The 18,527-nt window shown below is 38.0% G+C and overlaps 1 protein-coding gene across 2 annotated transcripts; it reads right to left on the reverse strand.

Moving 5' to 3' along the window:
• Positions 1 to 956: 956 nt before the first annotated feature.
• On the reverse strand, positions 957 to 5,113 carry LOC145445290 (induced myeloid leukemia cell differentiation protein Mcl-1 homolog). 2 transcript variants are annotated; one of them, XM_080323469.1, is made up of 4 exons: positions 4,680 to 5,113; positions 4,158 to 4,251; positions 2,538 to 3,013; positions 957 to 2,479 (listed from the first exon to the last, which is right to left on the reverse strand). In XM_080323469.1, the coding sequence occupies exons 3-4, from the start codon at positions 3,009 to 3,011 to the stop codon at positions 2,366 to 2,368; spliced, it is 588 nt and encodes a 195-aa protein (XP_080179595.1). In that variant the 5' UTR covers positions 3,012 to 3,013; positions 4,158 to 4,251; positions 4,680 to 5,113; the 3' UTR covers positions 957 to 2,365. The 2 variants fall into 2 exon arrangements, with proteins under 2 accessions (XP_080179595.1, XP_080179596.1); XM_080323470.1 differs by lacking the exon at positions 4,680 to 5,113 and having other exon boundaries at positions 4,158 to 4,599.
• Positions 5,114 to 18,527: the final 13,414 nt, after the last annotated feature.

The following is an 18,527-nucleotide window of genomic DNA, read 5'->3' on the forward strand; positions in this document are numbered from 1 at the left end:
TAGAATTAGTATGAACGCCAATTCAGTTGCACTGTGAGCTGTAAATTGGTGAGCAGCGTGAAATTACACCCAACTGAAAATATCTCGCAGATATGGTACTACAAAAAGCTACTATTCATCGTTTTGTATGGCCGCATATTGTGGTGTTGCGACATAGGCTGAACGCGACAGTGCGGGTTTTAAAAGTCGGAAAAGATACTCTGGTATTATTTGATTCGGATATTAATCCGACGGAATCTCAAGTTATTCGTAGTCATTGGAGTCATAACTCTATCATAGATGTGAAGGGGAAAGAGATCTTTCGGTTTGTGGGTGTCGTCAATATTCAACGAAAATCCGGCTACATAATCGTGCGCGGGAGCCATTGTTGAATTTGAATTGATCAACGTAGCGCTATTCATATTACACTGTATCGAAAGCATTAATGGTCCTGGCGTAGTTGTTCCTAATCCAGACATTCTGCTCGTACGGATGATAGCAAAGCGAAACCGCGAAACCTCGAAACATCAATCGATCTAGAGGATTTCAAGCAGCGAATCGACGCAATGACTGGCAACGATATCGTTGATATACTAAGCTTCTCTACTTACTTTTCATTCGCACGGGAATCATTACCTCAAATATAGCCTATCGGAACTTCATGAATTATTCGTTGGCTTTCCTTTTCTATATACTTTACAAGATTCAGTGTAGAAGTTTAGAAGTGTAGGAATTTAGTAGAAGTAGTTTTCTGTGTACTTTACGAAATTAGGTGTACTACCTCCCAAATCGGTATGGAACAACATCAAAATCATCACGGAGCAATAGCGAATTTTCTTTTTCTTTGCGCAAAACCTAATTTAACTGAATAATGTGAACATGAACCATTGAGCATGCTACTTTTCAAAACGAACATCGATACGACGATAAAATAGCATGAGCTCTAGCAACTTTTAAGTAGTCAGAAACACAACTTCTATAGAATAACGGAAAGTATTTGACGGATATCCTAACGCCACTCATATTGAATGATATCCATTTATTTGGTGAGTAACGAATTACTCCTGTTTTTTCGGAGTATACTCAGCTAAGGTTTGCCTACTTACAGTCCTTTTTCTTTGCGCAAAACCTAATTTAACTGAATAATGTGAACATGAACCATTGAGCATGCTAATTTTCAAAACGAACATCGATACGACGATAAAATAGCATGAGCTCTAGCAACTTTTAAGTAGTCAGAAACGCAACTTCTATAGAACAACGGAAAGTATTTGACGGATATCCTAACGCCACTCATATTGAATGATATCCATTTATTTGGTGAGTAACGAATTACTCCTGTTTTTTCGGAGTATACTCAGCTAAGGTTTGCCTACTTACAGTAGTTACAGAATCGGTACTTCGTGGAATTTTATATTAGCTTTGCTTTTCTATCTATACTTGATCAGATGCAGTGTATAAGTTTAGTAAAAGTCCAGAAGTTTAGTAGAAGTAGTTTTCTTAATTCCTTAATCATCGAATGACAACCTTGAAACTTTGCACGGTGTTTGTTGGTATTGTCATGACATAGAACGGAAAAATCTTGTCTCCAACCCTGATTGTTCGACGGTTTATTAAATTGACGGTTCGCGAGCCGCGTGTTTGAGATCTCTGTTTTAGACACTGTAACAATTTCAAGAGGTTGTCAGTGAAATTTGAACATTTTGATAAAAATGCGTTCACATCTAGCAAATTTCGTAGGCAGCATTATTTTAATTCAATACATATCAATTCAATCAGTGAATCCCTGGAATTTGGAGATTTTGAACAAGCTAATTGTGCGCTCATAGTAGTTATTATGACAAATAGTAGCCTTAGTTACAAGGTAGCTTGGCATTTTAGCCTACTTGAGTACTTTAAAGAAGTACATGTACTTCTCTGCTCAACATCTCAAACATCAAGGACAAAAATAAACTACGTCCTTTCCTTTCTGAACGATAGAAGTGGAGTTATAGTCTACAAACATAACCAGTTACTTACTTACTTTGAAATCTCTACTTGTACTTGTATTCGAGCAGAATTGCACGATGTTGAGTACCATCGGAGGGCGTCTATCATACTGCTGGAAAATTAAGGTTCAGTGCTCGAGTATCAAATTAGATTTACTTGAGTAAACTGATGAGTTATAAGTGATTCTATTAAAGTTTATATGAGGCTAGGTGCTGGTAAAAAATCACAAACTTGATTATTTCGGAATATAGAATAGATGACCAACTTCTTTCTTCAAGCACCATAGGACCCATCATTCATACTGAAACTGTATACATCCTACAGTAAAATGGATGCGATTAACGATGAAGAATTTTATTCTTAAAATATTACATGAGATAAAACATGCGAACATCCGTTATCTTGATAATGCCATTGCTATAGATGTCAGTCCGATTCCAACAAACACGAGTCCCTTCCAAACTTTATTGTAGTCGAAAGCGGCATTATCAAAAAATCCTACAAAGCCATCCTGTAACAAAAACAGAAGATAATTTATAAATCCCAAGCGAAGCATGTAAATCACCTACCCATCCTCCATTTCGCACTATCCACTTTAGTCTTCTGCTAGCAATGTAATTCCCAATTGTCTGTATGATAGCTTCTATATGCTCCCCGTGATGTTCATCCTCGTTTTTGCGAGCAAGAATGCTACCGAGCACAAAAATGTAGACAATCTTCCCCCAATTTTCTTTGGTATCTTTGAAAATTTCATCAGCTAGCATCAGGAACAGCCGCTCATCGGGTAAATATTCTTTATATTTTTCATTGACTTCAACATCACTATAGCGGAGACGTTTGGAAACTGCGTTTAGGACTGTTCGATGTCGCTCGAGCATTTCATCTCCAACTTGACGTAAGGTTCTCTCTGCTTTCGTATTTACCTTAACGCATGAGCCGTCGAGTTCGTACATGATAAAATTCCTGGTCAAGGAATATGTTTCGGATATAATTTCATCCTTTTCTTCAGTGATCGAAGGTGCTGATACTCGTGATGATTCCATGGCTTGAGGAGAATAGCGAGTCAAAGCTTATTTCGAGATCTAAGCTACTTTGGAAATGAGGATCCTAGGATTTGCTTAAGTTTCATCTATATCGTACAATGCGTTTTCGCGTTCCAGAATGACTTATGTCAATGAAAAATAGCAAAAATTATCTTTCAATCCTTGATCATGGTTTTGTCAAGTAGCCATTTCCGAGTAAGTAAAACGTTCGTATTGTAGGTTCATTTCTGCTTAATACTATAATTATCATGGAGTTGAAGCAGTCCAATATCAAAAACACCCGAAAGTATTTGTTGCATATAGCTAAAAACCTAATTGAGTACTCTGAAGAAGTACAAGTAGCACAGTTTGTGGTATTTCTATGACATCGAAATTTAGCTAACCAAAACTTATACTTGAGTACTCCGAAATGTACAAGTACTTTACCTTTACACGACGTTTCTGTAAAATGAATACTGATTTTATTAAAAAATAAAAAAGCACGAAAAATTACATTTTATCCCAAACCATAAGAATACTAAAGTAGCTTATCGCGTATATGAACCTAATACTAAAGTGTTTATGATTTCAGTTCGCTTCAACTTCACGACATTTTCAGTATTAAACAGAAGTATAGGCCTAGAATGTTAACTTTCTTCGTAAATTGCTACTTCTGCCGTAATTTAACGGATTTATCTGAGATCATTGCTTTACTTAATCTCTCCAAAATGTGCATTATACTAGTACGTCACCATCGAATCCCTCTGGCTATAACTACCCGATAGTATAATTGAGCCAAATACTCGAGTAAGCGTAGCGAATCTTAGAATAGCCGATGAATTATATAGCTATGCTATTCGTACCACTATAAGCATAGGTTTATATTGGTTTTATATTTTATTCACTATCAGAAATGCTAAGATAAAGCATCACTGCACTACCTATTAAATCAGCTCCATTACGTATCTAAAATCAGCGGCTTATGGGCTTGTAAAATCAGCATAATCTCAGTAGTTAGATGCTTGCTACAACTCGCAATTTATCAACTTTAGGTCGTGAGTAAAGCAAGAATTCATAGACTAACATCCATCTCAAATCTGAAGTGCATACCCGCGTAATTATAACCAAATTTAGTGCGAATCTATACGGAAACGCAGCCTAACTCACCTGCGTCATTAGGTGAAGTGCATATCGCGATAGTTGTGATAAATGTGAAATTTTCCGAGCGTAAATTGCGTATATGCGATGTCGGCGTTTTGATCTGAAATGAAATGAGCGAATTTAAATATAGGTGATAAACTATTGCTCTAGCTAATTAATTCATAATATTGTAACCACACTGCGCGAAACGAGTAATAAGGGAGGGAACTTGCATACGAATTTATCCGAATTCAGCCATATTCTCGTTTAACATTATAGTCGTGCACAGAACTCATTATTACGTTATTAGCTATTTAAAATGATGCGATATAGGGGAAATCTCGGTGTAATTCAATCTGCGCACATTATCCATGTATGCCCCAATGCGTTTTGCGGCTTTAGTATAGGTATTGGATCTAATATATTCTATAAAACATGTACGTTGCTATATATATCTTAATCTGAAGTGCGTTGCTGCATCGAAAAAATTATAGCTATACGCAGAACGCTGTCGATTTTTCAATATAGTCAAGAAATAAATTAGCCAACCTTAGTGTTGCGTAATCTGCCTTGTCACTATATGCTTGTTCCGGGCTTGCTTGGCTGCGTGAAAAAATATGTTTTAGCTTCAAACTCAGTGCATTAGCATGCCGAATTTGTAACCACAGCGAGATTCGAGTATTAAGCATGAATTAGCCCATTGAAAATAGATCACTGGATTATAGTTTACAGAAAACACCACAATTCTATGTGATATCCTTGCATACTAACAACTTTCGAACTATTCGCCACCTCATAAACACTTGAGTAGGCCTACATTTGATGCGTGTGGGGAAAACCTAGTTAAATTTTCATATGCATTTAGGTTCCAACTCTGAAAGCAAGCTTGGTCTATGATCAATAGCAACTTTTGCGTCAAACCCGTTCTATTTCACTTCATACCTATACAATGTAGATAGTCTATTCGAATAATTCGATGTATAATTGAACTTTCCCTCTGCATGATCATTAGGGCTTCTATTTTTTTTTTGTTGCAGAGCAACTTTGTTGTAGCCGAAAGCGGTATTATCTAGCAACAAGGTTTAAATGACTCGCTTTGTGGTATTTGATCAACATGGAAAATCGTGCACTTTGCGTTTTGGTCATGTTGAAAACATTAGTTACTTAACAACATTTCAACTCATAGGTGTGGATAATTTAAAATTCAGAGTGTTAAAGTCATTAAGAGATATTACCATCTTTAAATCATGGCTATCTCATTGAAGTTGACTAAATTTACGGCTTCAGCACGCGTTAATTAGTCCCTGTCGTTATAACGCTGGGGTTCGCGTATATGCAGATAAAGTGTTTGTATAATTACAGCCCTGAGAATCGCGCGCCTGCGGCTATAGTTCGTTCGATTATTTTCGCCTTGGGATTCGCGTATATGCTACTAAGCTCAGTAAGCTGTTTGGACTTCGGAACGAGCACAAGCGACTGATTTGTTTCCATAGCTCCGAACTTGAGCATCGCTTACCTGCGTCTAATCAAAATAAGTCATAAATGTGGAGACCGCAGAAACCGTAACTTGTACACATAAATCAAGTTTAAAAATATGGATGGATGAGTTATCTCCGACCAATAGAGTAATATAACCGCCTATAGTTTAGCGGGGTATTGCTAAAATGTATATCCAAACAATCGTTGCAGAATCTGAATGTTTGGTAACATAAAATCATTCATCAGAAGCGTAGGGATTAATATTTTCAAGTCACAGCGCTCAAAATCGGATTTTATATTAATTAATTAGTGATGATACATTTCAAGTTATTCAATACATATTGCTAAATATACATGGAAAATCGGTATATTTCTCGGAAGGAAGTTATACAATACATATTGCTAAATACGCATGGAAAATCGGTATTGAAATTCACAAAACATTAGAATATCTTCGGATGATGTGGCAATGTAGGCGTGGCAATTAAGGCGACGTGGCGAAATTTCACGATGAACGTAATAGCCTCAGGGGCGGACTCGACACGCATGATTGGTGCGTACCAAACGATTCAACCCTTACTACTAATATCACAATGCGAGTCATCCAATTTTTCTACTAAAGTAACATTTCACTTTCGGATTCGGATTTGGTATAGTCATACAAATTGTATTAAATCCAACATCAAAACAGAAGGACTTTTTTAGTTCATTGAAATCAAATCATTCGTCTTCGACTATTGCTTTTTTAGATTACCCGCGACAATTCGTTTCGAGTGAGTTGTAACCGAAGTCAAGATAGCTTTGTGGCCACAGATATGGAAGATGAATATAGCTAACACAATCACGAATCGACGTTTCAGAGTATTTCACGGATGTAATAAACTTGTTAGTGTCGCCTATCTAAAAGTACGCACGCGTTCGATTTCCATACCGACTGTTGCGATGTTTAGGATTCTCTTACAATAACCACGGGTGAGGATTTAACATCAATGTCGTTACTATCGGAATTCACAACAGAGAATTGAAACTCTACACAGGGCGAAAATATCTCTTTGATATCAAAGCACTACACCAAGTACACGATTAATACTCAACTCCGCTCACACTTTTCTATAATACATGCTAAATGTAAAATATCACGAGGTCGCACTCTAAGACTTTGATCATTACAAAAGTAAATTGGAATATGTTTGCTAGATGCATTCAAATCAGCTAGAAATGTCTGGTGCACAACAATCGTAATATCAAGGAAGTACTTGCTACACTATAATTCACTAAACGTGTTTTGTATTGTTGTTCATTTGTAGTATTGATTGTTTTTGAACCCTCAAATAATAATTCCCGACATGAAACTAAGCCGCCGAAAGTCGTTACCATCACAAAGAAACAATTTACACGATGTTTGACAAATGTATCCTATAGTTAGGTGTACTGGAATTATTTGTAAAACACACTCTGGTAAAGAAATCGAAAAGATATCCTACACCTGAATCTGATAAAACCATTTTGCACTTTGTGTCCGTCAGTAGTATCCATTTGAATTTTTTCCATTTCCTCTCGTCAAAGTAGATGTAATCATAGTCGCTAAAGAACTTACTTGGATGTGTTTGAATTCTAGACATAGTTCGAATTTACTCGACGCAAGACCCAAGAACAACCGTAGTTTACAACCGTGCACACATATCCAAAATATCGCACACTCCGCTATTCCTAAAGTACAAACACCCGATACAAAATATTACTTGTTGTGTTGTTGCGGCATCATCTTCACAATATCACCCTCAATACAAATGATGTTTATGTGTAACATGCTATTGATTTGAATCACACCCCACCTGACGGAGGAGGATTTACTCAATCTTTACAAAATGGATATTGACCAACATCACATCATCGGATTGTATCTGTTTTGCTGGATATGAGTTATGTTAGTTTAACAGTAAACAAATTTCACCCTCTTGGATTATGAACTCAATGCGTTAGCAGTGATTCAATATTTTGTTTGTGTCAACTAGTTACTTTGTATGTTACTCCACAACTCTTACAAAAGTACGAAGGATATTAACATCACACTAAGTAATTAACTTTACTCGATATTCTCGCATTACGAAACTAAAGAATGGTTGGTTGGACTCAACAAACTGTTTCGATATCACAAGACCTTTATTGTCTGAATGGGTGTTCATGTATCTTAATAATCAAATAGTTCAACACAGAACTAGTACTAACAGAAACATCAGAGTTGTTTACACAAAGGTTTGTATGTGTACAGTATGCGAATACCATGTGTAAGTCCAGCACAATTGTGGTATCCATCCGAGTTTAGTTAACACAAATTTATTACAACGGAGCCACGTAAACTTTCGTGAAGGAAAAGCATACTCACTTCCAGAGGGTTATGTCAATGCCATAGCAGTACCCCAACAACAAAGTACACATGTTTTCTAGTCACGGTCCTTACATCCTTCACATAGATCAATCTACTTTGCTAAAGAAAAGTGCTGAGTCATCGCATGATTGCCCTCACAACAAAACAGCTAGAAGATATTATCATTCAAAATATTCCTAACCCGTTGCGCACCAGTGACAAATCATACAACAAACATTTTTTGTGAGTCGAATTGTTGTTCAGTGTCAAGTCTATCTGTTGAAACGTACATTAAAACAACACAGTCACAATTCAATTAAAACCACAAATCTATTTTCATTTCGTCACATATAGAAAAATAAATTTTCTTTCCCCAACACATACTTGTAACCAATCGCTTTCATTAAACACACAACTCCATAAAAGTATTTACTTTCTACAACATAGACATTCCGATGTAGTCAAGAAATATTTTTATTAATCAAAATCATCGATTTCTGTTCATGGCGTTAGTGTGTGCATGTCATACCTGTGGGCTCCGTATTAAAGTGGACACGACACGACTGAATGTAGCGGGGTAGAAGTCTATCGCATCGATTTACATGTGATCTTCGCTACGGTTTCAAAAAACGAATCATCTATTTTGCATTGAACAAGACCGAGCGAACCAGTTACATGTATTCGCGGTAATGATTTTGCTTGTCATATGCGAATGATAGGGTTGCTACTCCGACAAATCACCATACAACAATCCTCTGTCAATCATAATAGCAATTTCATTTTCCGCCCCCTTCGTAACTGTATACGCACGAAAAGTATATTGTACAACTCGGCAACTACGTTTAACAAGACCAATCACACCAAACATACGATACCTACCCGAGTAAAATTACCATTTTCACCTAGAGGTCAGCCGTTACCTGAGTAAAAAAATACCATTGTCCTTTGGAGATTTATCGTTTACCCAGTGTAACAATACATTTTCACTTGGAAAAATACTTTTACCTAGAGTAACTAATCATTTTCTCCTTGGTAACAAACCCTTTTCGTCTGGAAACTATCATTCACCTGAGTACCAATACCGTTTTCACTTGGAAATCTATCTTTCCCTGAGTAACAATATCATTTTCGTTTTGAAAACTGACAACCACATCAGACAATTTGATATTTTTGTATATTGTTACAACGAACAGTGACAAAATATACACCAACAACGACTCCGATACATTTGTCTAATCAAATATTCACTTGCTCTGATGCATCCCATCAAAATCATTGGTTACTCACATAATAATGAGCTGTTGTACATCGACATGTATGTTTTCGGAATTGGCGAATAAAGGGGTTTCCGATATGTCCGTGATGTCCGGGTTCGTGCTTTGGATTTTCCAGAGTCAAAATGTCTGAATAAAACACCTCCTCGACTTTGGTAACTGGTTGATACACGGATAATGGTATTCGGAAAACGGATGAATTTATGTTCCCCATCGCCCTAACAACTCCGGGTTACTTGCGAGTTTCCTCAGGTCTGTTTACTATATTGTGTCTTTACTGATTAATACATGTCGCTCCAGTCAGCTGAAACCGGATCACTAATATGAGAAAGTATGTGGGGGCCTGATCCGGATATTCACTCATGAACCAACGACCAATATTCAAGTAAACATGTTACAGACCGTGTTTTGTCTCCATGAAAAATACCAATGCATACAAGTAACGTCACGATTGTTCACAAGTATTCGCGTAAACGAGGTGTACATACAATGTGTCGGTGTACAAACATCATGGAACACAAATTCATGTTCTCAAGTCTCATCATGCGACGACTCTGTACATTCAATGTGGGCATAGATGACACACGACATGATACAATGGACAGTGCAATATGCATACCGATATATTCTCAGTCAAATATGCGAACCATACACAACCATATGCCCTGATTTTTGCTGAATATCCACAACACCAACAAATCTGTACATTTCTTTTCCCTCGACCTCGACGATAGAGTTGCCATCCCAATGTACCAATCGAGTGTATGGTTCATCAGGTGTAAAATCCAAATCAAATGTCACCAAGGTGTCGTTTTTCATTTTCAATATTTCCACCGCTGCATCTTGTCTGTGTCGTAAAACCACGGTGTGGGGCCAGAGGAATCTATGGTGTGGGGCAGACAAGCAGCCATATTTGGACGTAACACGATCTTAGTATGAACCGCCTCCACCCAACTTGTGAAAAATGAATCTCACACGAGTACAGCCCTTTCACGGGTTCACACCTTGATTTTACAAGATTGTTCGGATTCTCAGGTAGACTTGCATCGTGATCCAGACCTCGACATATAGTAAAATCGGGTTGCGTAACTCGCTCAATCCCCGCGTATTGTTGGTCATAACCTGCGAACTTTTTTGCTGAGATCGCAGTGATTCACCTGGTTTTATGTATTTGGCGATTACCATCGTTATCAATCTTTCACGCGATGAATGGATGTCGGTACTCGCACATAACGGCTCCAGCTAAACATCGTGAACAGTGACTCCGGATTGAAATCGTAAACAGGGATTATGTGTATGTGTGAATCTCGAGTTCAATCACGATTTGATAATGTAATCCAAGGTGTGTCTCTGCGGGTTGAAGACTGATTTCGTGTTAACCACTCCGCAAGAGGGTGCTCTCTCGTAATTCTACATGTCGTTATAAAACGCGGTTGGAAACTTTTGGTCTAGTTGACCCAGCTACGTATTGAAACGGTGCAGCCACGCAGACCGCTGAGAAAACGTTGTCGTTACATGACTATATCCACGAGTAAATATGGGACTACGCGTAACGTTCCATAGATTCCTCTGGCCCCACACCGTGGTTTTACGACACAGACAAGATGCAGCGGTGGAAATATTGAAAATGAAAAACGACACCTTGGTGACATTTGATTTGGATTTTACACCTGATGAACCATACACTCGATTGGTACATTGGGATGACAACTCTATCGTCGAGGTCGAGGGAAAAGAAATGTACAGATTTGTTGGTGTTGTGGATATTCAGCGAAAATCAGGGCATATGGTTGTGTATGGTTCGCATATTTGACTGAGAATATATCGGTATGCATATTGCACTGTCCATTGTATCATGTCGTGTGTCATCTATGCCCACATTGAATGTACAGAGTCGTCGCATGATGAGACTTGAGAACATGAATTTGTTTTCCATGATGTTTGTACACCGACACATTGTATGTACACCTCGTTTACGCGAATACTTGTGAACAATCATGACGTTACTTGTATGCATTGGTATTTTTCATGGAGACAAAACACGGTCTGTAACATGTTTACTTGAATATTGGTCGTTGGTTCATGAGTGAATATCCGGATCAGGCCCCCACATACTTTCTCATATTAGTGATCCGGTTTCAGCTGACTGGAGCGACATGTATTAATCAGTAAAGACACAATATAGTAAACAGACCTGAGGAAACTCGCAAGTAACCCGGAGTTGTTAGGGCGATGGGGAACATAAATTCATCCGTTTTCCGAATACCATTATCCGTGTATCAACCGGACATCACGGACATATCGGAAACCCCTTTATTCGCCAATTCCGAAAACATACATGTCGATGTACAACAGCTCATTGTTATTGTATGTGAGTAACCAATGATTTTGATGGGATGCATCAGAGCAAGTGAATATTTGATTAGACAAATGTATCGGAGTCGTTGTTGGTGTATATTTTGTCACTGTTCGTTGTAACAATGTACAAAAATATCAAATTGTCTGATGTGGTTGTCAGTTTTCAAAACGAAAATGATATTGTTACTCAGGGAAAGATAGATTTCCAAGTGAAAACGGTATTGGTACTCAGGTAAATGATAGTTTCCAGACGAAAAGGGTTTGTTACCCAGGAGAAAATAATTAGTTACTCTAGGTAAAAGTATTTTTCCAAGTGAAAATGTATTGTTACACTGGGTAAACGCCGGATCTCCAAAGGAAAATGATATTTTTACTCAGGTAAACGACGGACCAACGAGTGAAAATGGTTTGTTGCTCAGGAAAAAGTATCTTTCCAAGCGAAAAAGGTTTGTTACCCGGAGAAAAAATATATTTCCAAGTGAAAATTGTTTGTTACCCAGAGAAAAAATATATTTCCAAGTAAAAAAGGTTTGTTACCCAGAGAAAAAATATTTCTCCAAGTGAAAAAGGTTTGTTACCAAGGGAAGAAAATAGATTTCCAAAGGAAAAGGGGTTTGTTACTCTAGGAAACGATAGACCCCAAAGAGAAAATGTATTGATACACTGGGTAAACGATAAATCTCCAAAGGACAATGGTATTTTTTTACTCAGGTAACGGCTGACCTCTAGGTGAAAATGGTAATTTTACTCGGGTAGGTATCGTATGTTTGGTGTGATTGGTCTTGTTAAACGTAGTTGCCGAGTTGTACAATATACTTTTCGTGCGTATACAGTTACGAAGGGGGCGGAAAATGAAATTGCTATTATGATTGACAGAGGATTGTTGTATGGTGATTTGTCGGAGTAGCAACCCTATCATTCGCATATGACAAGCAAAATCATTACCGCGAATACATGTAACTGGTTCGCTCGGTCTTGTTCAATGCAAAATAGATGATTCGTTTTTTGAAACCGTAGCGAAGATCACATGTAAATCGATGCGATAGACTTCTACCCCGTTACATTCAGTCGTGTCGTGTCCACTTTAATACGGAGCCCACAGGTATGACATGCACACACTAACGCCATGAACAGAAATCGATGATTTTGATTAATAAAAATATTTCTTGACTACATCGGAATGTCTATGTTGTAGAAAGTAAATATTTTTATGGAGTTGTGTGTTTAATGAAAGCGATTGGTTACAAGTATGTGTTGGGGAAAGAAAATTTATTTTTCTATATGTGACGAAATGAAAATAGATTTGTGGTTTTAATTGAAATGTGACTGTGTTGTTTTAATGTACGTTTCAACAGATAGACTTGACACTGAACAACAATTCGACTCACAAAAAATGTTTGTTGTATGATTTGTCACTGGTGCGCAACGGGTTAGGAATATTTTGAATGATAATATCTTCTAGCTGTTTTGTTGTGAGGGCAATCATGCGATGACTCAGCACTTTTCGTTAGCAAAGTAGATTGATCTATGTGAAGGATGTAAGGACCGTGACTAGAAAACATGTGTACTTTGTTGTTGGGGTACTGCTATGGCATTGACATAACCCTCTGGAAGTGAGTATGCTTTTCCTTCACGAAAGTTTACGTGGCTCCGTTGTAATAAATTTGTGTTAACTAAACTCGGATGGATACCACAATTGTGCTGGACTTACACATGGTATTCGCATACTGTACACATACAAACCTTTGTGTAAACAACTCTGATGTTTCTGTTAGTACTAGTTCTGTGTTGAACTATTTGATTATTAAGATACATGAACACCCATTCAGACAATAAAGGTCTTGTGATATCGAAACAGTTTGTTGAGTCCAACCAACCATTCTTTAGTTTCGTAATGCGAGAATATCGAGTAAAGTTAATTACTTAGTGTGATGTTAATATCCTTCGTACTTTTGTAAGAGTTGTGGAGTAACATACAAAGTAACTAGTTGGCACAAACAAAATATTGAATGACTGCTAACGCATTGAGTTCATAATCCAAGAGGGTGAAATTTGTTTACTGTTAAACTAACATAACTCATATCCAGCAAAACAGATACAATCCGATGATGTGATGTTGGTCAATATCCATTTTGTAAAGATTGAGTAAATCCTCCTCCGTCAGGTGGGGTGTGATTCAAATCAATAGCATGTTACACATAAACATCATTTGTATTGAGGGTGATATTGTGAAGATGATGCCGCAACAACACAACAAGTAATATTTTGTATCGGGTGTTTGTACTTTAGGAATAGCGGAGTGTGCGATATTTTGGATATGTGTGCACGGTTGTAAACTACGGTTGTTCTTGGGTCTTGCGTCGAGTAAATTCGAACTATGTCTAGAATTCAAACACATCCAAGTAAGTTCTTTAGCGACTATGATTACATCTACTTTGACGAGAGGAAATGGAAAAAATTCAAATGGATACTACTGACGAACACAAAGTGCAAAATGGTTTTATCAGATTCAGGTGTAGGATATCTTTTCGATTTCTTTACCAGAGTGTGTTTTACAAATAATTCCAGTACACCTAACTATAGGATACATTTTGCAAACATCGTGTAAATTGTTTCTTTGTGATGGTAACGACTTTCGGCGGCTTAGTTTCATGTCGGGAATTATTATTTGAGGGTTCAAAAACAATCAATACTACAAATGAACAACAATACAAAACACGTTTAGTGAATTATAGTGTAGCAAGTACTTCCTTGATATTACGATTGTTGTGCACCAGACATTTCTAGCTGATTTGAATGCATCTAGCAAACATATTCCAATTTACTTTTGTAATGATCAAAGTCTTAGAGTGCGACCTCGTGATATTTTACATTTAGCATGTATTATAGAAAAGTGTGAGCGGAGTTGAGTATTAATCGTGTACTTGGTGTAGTGCTTTGATATCAAAGAGATATTTTCGCCCTGTGTAGAGTTTCAATTCTCTGTTGTGGATTCCGATAGTAACGACATTGATGTTAAATCCTCACCCGCGGGTATTGTAAGTGAATCCTAAACATCGCAACAGTCGGTATGGAAATCGAACGCGTGCGTACTTTTAGATAGGCGACACTAACAAGTTTATTACATCCGTGAAATACTCTGAAACGTCGATTCGTGATTGTGTTAGCTATATTCATCTTCCATATCTGTGGCCACAAAGCTATCTTGACTTCGGTTACAACTCACTCGAAACGAATTGTCGTGGGTAATCTAAAAAAGTACAAGTCGAAGACGAATGATTTGATTTCAATGAACTAAAAAAGTCCTTCTGTTTTGATGTTGGATTTAATACAATTTGTATGACTATACCGAATCCGAATCCGAAAGTGAAATGTTACTTTAGTAGAAAAATTGGATGACTCGCATTTTGATATTGATAGATGTGTAGAGTAATATGACTAGTTTATAAAATCTCGGTAATGTTGTCATGTCTGTGATCAATAAATATGTGATCAAGTCTTACCATTCGATATTAACTTTCGCAGTCGGTGTAATTTGTTGAAGTAACAATACCGACGAGTTCAATAATATTCTCCATCGATGCATTCGAATAATCCGTCAGCTGCAAGCGGATTTAAAACTTGATGCTGTTTTGTGGTTAACTCAAGTCAGTGGTCGTGTTTGTGTTGATTTCAGGAATGATCATGACGAGTTGCCTGAGTAGATTAGTTAATGTGGTTGTAACTACGGCCGTAAAGAGTTGCTGATATTCCAATATCTTTTACGCTGTCATATACGGATTCAATTGTGCTAATTTAATTCTCAGTTATTGTCCTGGTATTCAAATCTCGTATACACAAAATATAATAGGTTTATGGTCAAGTCGCATATGTACCAATTAGTAAATAGTCTGTCTCACAGAGTAGTATAACGACCTTTACAGTTGGATAAAACTTATCGGTCATATGAATACAACCAGATGAATTAATTCAAGTTTGCTAGTTGTACTGATATAATCAAGTAAGTGAAAACTAGATTTTTAACACTGGTGTTTGTTGTGAATAATTCTTTTGAGCATGGTAAGATGTTAAAATGTCTCTTTGACAAACGGAAATCCTGATCGCGAATAGAGTTGTAATGTTTCATTACTTGTTTCAAGTCAATGTGCGTATAATATCGAAATGGTACTTGGAAAGATGAAAGATGGTAGTCATGTTTGTCAATCCTATTTCAATTCAAACTACACCAAGTCAAAATATTTCATTTTTGATTATCTCAGTTTACCTGTAGTACATCTGACGAACGGATTTAAAGTTGACAAATTACCAAAATGATTGAATATTATCGGGTTAGAGATAGTTGGTATTGATTCTATAATTGTTAAAACAGCGGCGTGGAATGTGTGAATGATTCGGAAACGGAGTTGAAAGTTGGTCAAGTCAAGTAATATTCAATTTCAAAAGGATTATACTCTTAAAAAGATTCGAGTTATACCAACAATTGACAATTTGTGGGTATTCAAGTCGTTACCGTTGTGGTTCTGTTATTCCTTACCCTTGTGAGCGATCGTGGGATTTTACAATTATTTCACACCTATTTGAGTATGCGGTAACCACACAAAGGATTAGGGTTAGGACGGAAATAAGTGACAATTTGTTGCTATTCAAGTTACCGACACCGGCGGTTCTGTTAGTCGTTACTTATTAAATCTTACCAGCGAAATCAAGTTCTGCGACAAACTGATTACTAAAATTTCACCGCGTGAGCGAGCCAACACGAGTTTCCAATACGACATGCGAGAGATATACCTATACTTGAAAGTACGACGTGCGAGCGCACCCATAAGAACACATGGCGAATCACCACCACAGCCTATACCTGTAACGTTATCATGTCACCCGAGCCATTATCTTGTCAGCGATCGCGGGGTTTTACAAATATTTCACAGCTTTTTGAAGTGTTAGTACGCGAACGCGGCTATTGTTGGTATTTGAATCACCGTCTGCGCCGGTTCTGTGGTAAACTAATCACCAAAATATTACCTTGGAAGTGATTCCTAGATTTAGCAAACTATTTCGCACTGACTGGATTAGTGTAATAATCGATAGTAGCACACAGCTGCATGGGAAACAATTCAGCGCGCAGGTCATTCGAAATATAGGTCGCACGCACTGCGTAAATCCTCTTACAAGCCACGTTTCCGTTTGTGCGGTTATTGTTGGTGACTATTCAACACCACGCAAGAGATGCCTGAAAGTACGAAATAGCCGCTCACCACCCCCGCCATAAGAAATAAGTGCCGCTCACCACCCCCGGTTTTCCAGCCGCTCACGACCCCCGCCATAAGAATAACGATATATCATTGTCGTACTCACCGTAAACGTTGGGATTACTTCAAATTGGTCATATATAATAATTTGCGATATACACATTAACTAAGAATCAATCACGTGACTATTTACTATTCCTGATACCTATTCAACACAGCGCGAGAGATGTCTATACCCGAAAGTGCGATATGCCGACGCACCCATGAGAACACATGGCGAATGCGACCACGAGTTTTCCATGCGATGTGCGAGAGATGCCTATACCTGAAAGTGCGACATGCGAACGCACCCGTAAGAACCAATGGCGATGTGCGAGCGGAAGGGGGGTCTAAAAGCGCGATATGCCAACACGAGTTTCGCGGCGACATGCGAGCGGGCCCATAAGAACCAATGGCGATTCGCGACCGATCTACTATGCTACTTATGTGTCGTGTTACAGTCTCCAGTTTCAAGGCCAAAATCTCCCATGCTGTACGGAGACCGAATTTCCGAGGCTGCTATTCTTAGTTCTTCAGATTGTTTTGGATTCAATATGACAGGCCCAATGTATGAGACAACAATTGCGTATGTGTCCGAACTCGTTGACCTTTCCAATTAGGCTTACGCTATCTCTCGAGTTATAGTCATTTCCATTTCTGCAGATAATTAGTCAGGTCTAGTGCGAACATGAACCATGTTGAATCTTTGTTCCGTACGCCGTTTACGCAGTTACCACACTTCAAGTCACAGCTCACCGGCAGACCTCTCGTGGCACATACGTTAAAATCACTGTTGTCGGGAAATTCATGTTACCGTACCATCATTAAGTTACTTGTTTACGTTGGAAAACGCCATTGTGACGTCATCTTGATAAAAAGTCACTTGCAGCCCTTGCCCCGCCACCCGATATTGTCCCGAGCCGCCACTGCCGTGGCGAGAATTTCAAACTATGTCTACCCCACTCCCCAATACTAACGAGAGAGCGTTTGAAATATGACCAATAAGATATCTCGATATGTAAATAGTATAAATGTGCGGACAATGTTTCAGAAGAAATATAATCATCAATCACATTGAGCAATTAGTACGTTGCATCATGATTGCTTGTAAGCTGTCGTCACTCAAGGAATGAGGTATAGTTGGAGTTGCCCACATTACCAATTATCGCGTCACAGGATAGACTATGCGGAGACGTCGTGTCCAGACTCAATAGAATATCAGATCGACATTACTGTTGCCATCATTACATTATAGAGATTGTACAATCTTTATAATTACATCACAAAATCATGTCATTCCAAGTGCTCCTAATACCGTTGCACAAGCGACGAAGCGTGTATTTGTAACTACACAACGTTCAATAGTTCACGTTCACACATAACCGAAGCGGTCGTATTACGTGAGCAGCGATCAACGTACGCTTCATGAAGCATGCACAGATCGCGATAAAATGTATGAAAAACCAAAGTATGGAAGTATGGAAATGTCGTTCCATACCATATATTAAAATCTTCCATTCCATACCATACTTGCATTGTTCCATATTCCATACCAAAATATTGATCCATACCATACCATACTTCCATACCATGCCCTGATCCTGGCACAGTTTTTGAAAGAGTCGACAAT

Source organism: Botryllus schlosseri, chromosome 8, assembly GCF_051294905.1.
Source record: "Botryllus schlosseri isolate E-star chromosome 8, Bs_hap1, whole genome shotgun sequence".
Taxonomy (NCBI): domain Eukaryota; kingdom Metazoa; phylum Chordata; class Ascidiacea; order Stolidobranchia; family Styelidae; genus Botryllus; species Botryllus schlosseri.